An 8,034-nucleotide genomic window follows, 5' to 3' on the forward strand; every position below is an offset into this window, starting at 1 on the left:
TTGGATCTCAATGTCCTCCATGAGAATCTGACCCCAGTTCCTTTTTTGGGGATTCATCTTGAAGTGGCTTTCCTGTGCTGGGGGACAGGAAGGACTCATACTGCTTTTCCAGAGCTCAGAAGCACTTCTTCTGGTGAGCACTAGGATCCCCATCCCATAACCGACATCCTTCACAGTTAAGAGTTATAAAGGTGGGCTAACAGCCCAGCGAGGGCACCGTGACAGGCATGGAGAAGATCCTGCAGCATGCCGAGGAGGAATACCTTGGAGCTCCCAGCTCCTTGTAGATGCCCCATCAGCAGTGGGGAGGGTCCCCCGTGGGAAGTGCGGCACGTCACCCTTAAACCCCTGCCCCCTGCAGCACTGCGGAGCTTGCCCCTTGCAGCACTGGGGAGCGCTCTCTCTCTGCCTGCCGGTGCGGTTGATGTGGGGGGGACGCAGAGGAGCAGGGCAAGAGTTAACCTACCTGCTCTGCCATCCCTTTTGGCTCCACCTCGGAGAGCGAGGGGAGGGAGAAGGGGAAAATTAGGGAGGGGGGGTGGAAGAAGAGGAGGAGGAAGAGGAAGAGGGCAGAGAGAAGCGCCCGGACCGCGGGCAGTCCCGGCCAGCAGCGGAGCGGCCGCCCCGTCCCACTCCCAGCATGTTCCAGTGGTGAGTAACTGCCAGGGAGCGTGAGCTCGCTCCGGCCCCCTCCTCACCGCTCCCGCCCCGCTCCCGTCCCTTCCTGCCCCTGTCCCGCTCCTCACCCGCTCCTCACCGCTCCTGTCCCGCTCCTCACCCACTCCTGCGCCGCTCCTGCCCCGCTCCAGCCCTGCCTGAGACCCGGTGTCCCCTTGCTGCCTCTGCTCTCGCCGCCCGTCACCGCCGTCCCAGCGCTGCGTCCTGCTCAGAGCCTGGGGGACTGCGAGGTCCCCTCCTCGCCTGCTTCCTCCCCACAGGGTTTCTTCCGAGGGGTGCCGCGGTCCCATCTCTACTGAGTACCTTTCCAGGGACTCCAGGTTGCCCTCCTCACTTCCCGAGGAGTTCTTCGGTCCCTTTCCTACCGCGTCCCTCCCGATGCGCTCCCTGGTCCCTTCTCTACCGGGTCACTTCCGAGGGATGCCCCCGCGGCGGCTGGCTGGGAAAGGACAGTTTTGGTAGACAGGGCGCACATAGGAAAGGAGCGAAGGACGACGCCGTCGCCTCTCCCTCTGTCCCCATTCTTCTGCACAGGGCTTCCAGGTGGGGTCATCCTCTCGGCCGCGATACCCCCGGGAAGGCTTTTGGGGGTGTCCGCTCCCAGAGCAAACCTTTCGCTATGCTGGGGCACCGGAGCTCTGCATGGCAGGAACCGGGACGGGGGCGGGCGGTCAGTCCCCCACCCTTCCCTGGATATGCCTGCCCCAGTCCTTCCCTGCAAAAGGAGGGTTTCTGTGGTGGGGCCGGCGGGGGAGGGCAGCCAGCCGTGCTCCGTGGGGTCCCTGCCCGCTGGAGCAGATGCCCACACAGCGGGGGGGCCCATGCAGGTTTTTGGCTCCTGTTTCTTTCCCAGCGCTGTGCCGTTGTCACCTTGCATTTAAAACAGGCGTCTTTTCTAAGAAGGTGATGTGTCCCCACACAGCCCAGGATTGGAGGGAGACAACTGGTCCCGCTTGGTGCTCATACCCAGCCAGAGCAGGCTGCCCTTGGAGACATTTGGGTGCTTTCTGCCCAGCATCTGCTCCTCTCCCAAGCCCTTGGCACATCCAACAGAAAGGGCTCTATGCTGGTGGTGCCTCTGCCGGCTCAGAGACTGACTCTAATTGAGGGGCCAGAAAAATGCAAATAAATAGACAGCCCTGGCCTATCAAAGACTTTTCTATGCAGCCCAAAAGTGGCTGTGTGCCCCTCCAGGGACTGGGGATGGAGAGCTTCACCACCTGAAAGGGAAATTGCCCACCTCTAATTGGGAGATTTATATTTAACCACGGCGGCGGTGGCGTGGCTCTCTCACAGGGAGGCTTTTCAGCTCTTTTTTGGTGGAGAAAAGCAAAGAGGAGGAGGGGATTGGGACCCTTTTGAGGCTCTCTCAATGTCACCACCATCGGCAGTTGGGGTTGCCAGTCCCAGTTGGCACCAGTGGGAGTCCAGATGGGGTGGGCATGGGTTGCTGCTGTCCTCAGGTCCCACAGGACCTGCTGTTCCTAGCTTTTGGGGACACTGAGAGGGGCTGTCTGGGGGATTGTTCCCCAGGGTAATTTATTCTTCATGGCAGAGAACCCAAAGTGCCACCCTTGCCCCCTGCAGAACCATGGTTGGTAGGGTCTCTGAAGAGCAGGACATAGTTTCTCCCCATAAAGTACTTCCCAGCTGAGGAGAACACAGAGGAGGACTCAGGATCAGAAAAGCTATGGCTATGATTGTCACTCTTTTGACCACCAAAATCCTTGGTGTGATGAGAGGCTGGCCTGCAGTTGTGCCTCAGGGTCCCTGTAGTCCCTGCCAGTGCAGGGACAGGACTTCTGCAAGGGAGAAGGTGGCTGCGGGGTTCTCACTTTGGCTGGACTCACTGGTAGTGCTGCTATGGCTTGCAGAGTGAGACCTATAGGAACAATCCCAACTAGGTCTTTGTAACAAGGCAGAAGAGATCACACACTGCACTGCTCAGAGCGGGCAAGTGGCGTCCTCTGAAGGTAGGGCACCAAGTTTCTGTGCTGTTGTGCAACACCTCCCCCGAGGAGCCAGATGCACCCAGGCTGCCCAACCCTTCCCTCAGCCTCAGGACAGTGCCTTCTGCCTGAGCTGAAATAAAAAGTGGTGAGCCAAGGAGGGTAACAGGGGTGAGTGGCTCCCTTCCATGGCAGGCAGAGCCTGCCCAGGGTAGGACCCAGCTGTGCCAGTTAGTGACATGTGAAATTTGTTAAATTCTACCAATCATTCCCTGCCCATGGCTTCTGGGGAACCTTTGGGCACCCTTCAGGATGGGCATTTTATCACAAGTTGTCCTTGGGCTGGTGGGGAGTGCAAGGATAGGATGGAATGGGGGTAAGGCTGGGGGGGGTCAGGATGGGATTGGTACAACTTAGGGTTCCTATATGGAGGGGACTGGGATTTGCCAAGTCCTGATGAGAGGTTTTGGATGTGGCTTGGTTGTGCAAGGTTGAAGTTGTACCAGATGAAAGGGTTTCTGAGAGCAACCTCAGAGCCAGGTCTGGAGAGGGTTAAGGGAATGGTGACATCTAATCAAAAGTGCTCCCTCATCAGTCTCAGATGAGTGGTCACACATAAAACCAGCCAGGGAGTATCAGTCCATTTGCCTGTAATTACTTATTTCCCCGCTGGCTCGCACAGTCCACGCTACCCGATCACAGTTTTCCCACGTGAATGCAGGGCTGAACTCTTTGTGCTTGAAGGCAAAGTGTCAGACACAGGAGCTCCCAAAAGCTCCTGGGTCCCCCATTTCCCATTTCGGGTTCCTGTGTTTCAGGGTGGCTGGAGTCCCTAAGAGCAAAGCTGTCCCCTCGCCCTGGGGAGCCTCAGCGGTATCAGGGTGTCTACCAAGCAGCTGCTATGGTGCAGCTAATCCCCAAACCCCAGCAGCTTCCCAGTGGTGCTGATCACAGTCTGGCCCTTTCACCCACCAGCAGGGATAGGGGATCTGGGAGCCACCAAGCACCTGGCATTTCCCCTCCACATGGATGTAGCAGGAGATAAGTCCATCTTTGGAAGATGTCAGGCCCCAGGTGGGCATGTGGAGCCCATCTGCTGCCCCAGTTCCTGGTGCTTATTTGTGTGGGGAGATGGCCTAAGGCAGCTGGAGCAAGCAGGACTGCAGCAGGAGGAAATTGGTGCAGATGTGCCAGCTGTGGAGGGGAGCCAGGCGCTCAGGAGCAAGAGAGTGCAGACAGGCAGAGTGGGCAGTTCCTCTCCTCCATGGCAGGAGGGCAAGAAACTCACCTTTAACTGTGTGGAAAAGCAAGTTGGGGGTATTGGATTCATTCACAGCCTCTGGGTGCAGCCATCCCTCTGTTGAAAGGGCCCCAGCAGGATCCTTCTGAAGGCCCTGGCAAGCTCCAGAGTTTGTCCCATGAGACAGCATCTTTCCTGTCCAAGGACAGGGCAAAGGGCAGTGGGTGCAAGCTGGAGCACAGGAGGTTCCGCGCGAACCTCCTGTGAGGGTGACAGAGCCCTGAACAGGCTGCCCAGAGAGGCTGTGGAGTCTCCTATGGAGACATTCAAAACCCACCTGGGTGCATTCCTGTGACCTACTCTAGGTGATCCTGCTCTGACAGGGGGGTTGGACTGGATGATCTTTTGAGGTGCATTCCAAGCCCTAACATTCTGTGATTCCGTGTGTGGCGATTCCCTGAGAGATGAATCTGCAGTGGGGAAGAGCAGTGGGATGCCCCTGAAAGGGCCTCAGTGTGACCTACCACCCCCAGCACCCTACACACTTAAGTCCAACTATCTTCTAACTCTGCCAAGTCTGGTGATAAACCATGTCCCATCCTCTCACTTGTTACTAGGGAGAAGAGGCTGACACCCACCTCACTACAACCTCCTTTCAAACTTACTGAGGGTGCCCTCAATCCCCACACCCAGATCATTGATCGAGACCTTAAACAGAACTGACTCCAGTACTGTGCCCTGGGGAACACCACTTGTGACCAGCTGTCAGCTGGATTGAACTCCATTCACCACCATTCTTTGGCAATTCTTTACCCAGTGAAGTGTCCACCCATCCAAGCTATGAGCAGCCATTTTCTCCAGGAGGGTGGCATGGGAGTCATTGTCAGATTGACAGATCTGTAGTTCCCTGCATCCTCCTTCTGGCCCTTCTTGTAGATAAGCATCACATTTACCAATCTCCAGTCAACTGGGACCTCCCCAGTTAATCAAGGACTGCTGGTAAATGATGGAAAGTAGCTTGGTGAGCACCAAGTGGCCAGATCTCAGCTTTCTTGAGTGAATGCCATCCAGTGCTGTGGACTTGTGTGTGTCTAAGTGGTGCAGCAGGTCACTAACCATCTCCTCTTGGACTGTGGGGGCTTCAATCTACTCCTTATCACTATCTTCCAGCTCAGGGGGCAAGGTATCTAGTGAACAACTGGTCCTACTACTAAAGACTGTGGCAAAGAAGGCTTTGAGTACCTCAGCCTTTTCCTCATCCTTGACCACAGTGTTCCTTCCTACATCCAATAAAGGTCAGAGCTTCTCCTCGGTCTTCCTTTCGTTGCTAGGATATTTGTAGAAGATTTCTTGTTTCTTCAACAGCTGAAGCCACACCAATTTCTAGTTGGACTTTGACCCTTCTAGTTTTCTCCCTGCACAGGCCTACAACAACTTTGTGGTCCTGAGTGGCCTGCCCCTTCTTCCAACAACCATAAACTCTTCTTTTCCCCCTGAGCTGCAATCAAACGTCTCCAATCAGCCAGGCTTGCCTCCTTCCCCACCAGTCGACTCATCTTTTGGCACATGGGGACAGCCTGTTCCTGTGCCTTTAAAACTTCCTTCTGGAAGAATGTCCAGCCTTCCAGAACTCCTTGGCCCTTCAGGATTGCCTCCCAAGGGACTCTGTCAACCAGTCTCTGAAACAGGCCAAAGTCTGCCCGCTGGAAATCCAAGGTGGCAGCTCTGCTGACTCTCCTCTTTACTTCTCCAACAACTCTGTCACAATGGAGTGATATGATGCTAAAGGAAATGATAGAGAACTCATCATTTTGTGACTGCTGTGCCCAGGGTGGCCTCCTTCTGCTACATCACACACAAGTCCTTCTCTGTTCACAAACAGCAGGTCTAGCAAGATGCCCTCCCTAGTTGGCTCCCTCACCAGCTCTGTCAGGAAGTTCTCCCCACACGCTAGGAACCTCCAGGACTGATCCCTCTCTCCTGCAGTGTATTTCCAGCAGATATCAGGGAAGCTGAAGTCCCCCACAAGCACAAGGGCTAGTGATTGTGAGACTTCTTCCAGGTGCCTAAAGATGTTTTATATGTCTCTTCACCCTGGTTGGGTGGCCTATAACAGATCTCCACCTTGCTGGCCTTCCCCGTTTCTTGCTCACGAACATTCAACCATCTTCCTCTCTCTCCATTTTCTTCTTTCCTGTGTACCTCTTTTTGCAGATGGGGGGTTACCAGATGACACCACAGTCACCTGCCACGTACCTGTCTTCATGGTTAAGTGTGGCCCCAAAGCCACCCCACAAGCAGGATGCTGGTGGGAAGGGTGTGTGGAGGTGTCCCACATCTCTTTCCACAAGGCTGCTGCACATCCAAAGGTGATGTGACACAGATTATGAGCATCCCGTGACCCCTTCAGGAGGTGTTTTTGTAGACAAGCCTCTCAGGGCCTGCAGTTTCCTTCACTTACTCCCCTGTCTTCTCTCTTTAGGAAGAAAACCATCTACAAAACAGTTTGCCTCTCCTTCTTGCTGGGGGTCACAGTGACAGTGCTGCAACGGGGAATGGCCCCCAGCCAGTTCATGCAGGGCCAGCAGCAGAAAGAGCTGCCCCCTCTGGAGCCCTTGAAAACGCAGAAGAGAGACAACTCCTTCTCGCTCACCAACGCCTTCTGGAAGAGCAAGAAGGAGGGAGATCCTGTGAGGGAGGAGGAGAGCATGACGGCGAAGCAGGCGAAGTCCTGGGACGTCACCACTACCAATTGCTCAGCCAACCAGAACTTCAGCAAGGTGGACTGGTTCAAAGGGCTGGAGCCCAACTTCCAGCAGTTCCTGCTCTACCGGCACTGCCGCTACTTCCCCATGCTGATCAACCACCCTGAGAAGTGCAGCGGAGAGGTCTACCTGCTCATCGTGGTCAAGTCCATCATCACCCAGCACGACCGCCGCGAGGCCATCCGCAGGACCTGGGGCCAGGAGAAGGAGGTGGAGGGCAAGAGGATCAGGACGCTGTTCCTGCTGGGCACGGCCTCCAAGGAGGAGGAGAAAGCCAACTACCAGAAACTGCTGGATTACGAGAACCGCATCTACGGAGACATCCTGCAGTGGGACTTCCTGGACAGCTTCTTCAACCTCACCCTCAAAGAGGTCCACTTCCTGAAGTGGATGAACATCTACTGCGACAGCGTCCGCTTCATCTTCAAAGGCGACGACGACGTGTTTGTGAGTCCCACCAACATCCTGGAGTTCCTGGAGGACAAGAAGGAGGGGGAGGACCTCTTTGTGGGGGATGTCCTCTACAAGGCCAAGCCAATCCGGAAGAAGGAGAACAAGTACTACATCCCCAACGCCCTCTACAACAAGAACAACTACCCGCCCTACGCAGGGGGTGGGGGCTTCATCATGGACGGACCCCTTGCCAAGAAGCTGCACAAGACCTCGGAGACGCTGGAGCTGTACCCCATCGATGATGTCTTCCTGGGGATGTGCTTGGAGGTCCTTAAAGTATCACCTGTGGGGCACGAGGGTTTCAAAACCTTCGGCATTGTGAAGAACAAGAACAGCAAGATGAACAAGGAGCCGTGTTTCTTCCGGAGTATGTTGGTGGTTCATAAACTGCTGCCTCCAGAGCTGCTGAAAATGTGGGACTTGGTCCACAGTAACTTGACATGCTCCAGGAAACTCAATGTCCTCTAGCTCAGTCTCTCTGGAGAGCTGGGACTGGAGAGGCCGGGACAATAGATTCCTGCCCTGGGATGGGGTGAGCCTCTGCTGGTGGAACACAAGTCCTTCAGGGGCATCTCCCTCCTGGGCAAGGAGGGCACAGACACTGCACTCATGGACAGGGTTTGTGATATTGTTTGCTCCTGTACTGTAATGTGGTTTGCTTATCTCCAGCTGGGTTGGGGGTTGCAGAGAAAGAAAAGAAGAGAAAACAGAAAAAAAACAAAACACAGAAAGAAAACAAAAAAAAAATCTAGCACAAAACTAAGAGATCTATAGAGGAAAGGCAGAGGGATTTGTGCTCTGCTTTAGGTACCACCTCCACCAGAGTATCATGAAGGATGGGGTTGGGGGAGGCAGGGAAGGATGTGGCACAGGCTTTTCTTGGAGTTGTTCAGGGCCTGGCTATTCAGGGAAGCTGCTCCAAGGGAGTTGAGCGGTTTACAAGTGTGAG

At 55.2% G+C, this 8,034-nt stretch overlaps 1 protein-coding gene across 1 annotated transcript; it reads left to right on the forward strand.

The window, feature by feature from the left end:
- Positions 1 to 578: 578 nt before the first annotated feature.
- B3GNT7 (UDP-GlcNAc:betaGal beta-1,3-N-acetylglucosaminyltransferase 7) lies at positions 579 to 7,783 on the forward strand. Its single transcript, XM_009903507.2, has 2 exons — positions 579 to 651; positions 6,350 to 7,783. The coding sequence occupies exons 1-2, from the start codon at positions 641 to 643 to the stop codon at positions 7,551 to 7,553; spliced, it is 1,215 nt and encodes a 404-aa protein (XP_009901809.1). The 5' UTR covers positions 579 to 640; the 3' UTR covers positions 7,554 to 7,783.
- The last annotated feature ends 251 nt before the right edge of the window (positions 7,784 to 8,034 follow it).

This window comes from Dryobates pubescens, chromosome 13 (assembly GCF_014839835.1).
Source record: "Dryobates pubescens isolate bDryPub1 chromosome 13, bDryPub1.pri, whole genome shotgun sequence".
Taxonomy (NCBI): Eukaryota; Metazoa; Chordata; class Aves; order Piciformes; family Picidae; genus Dryobates; species Dryobates pubescens.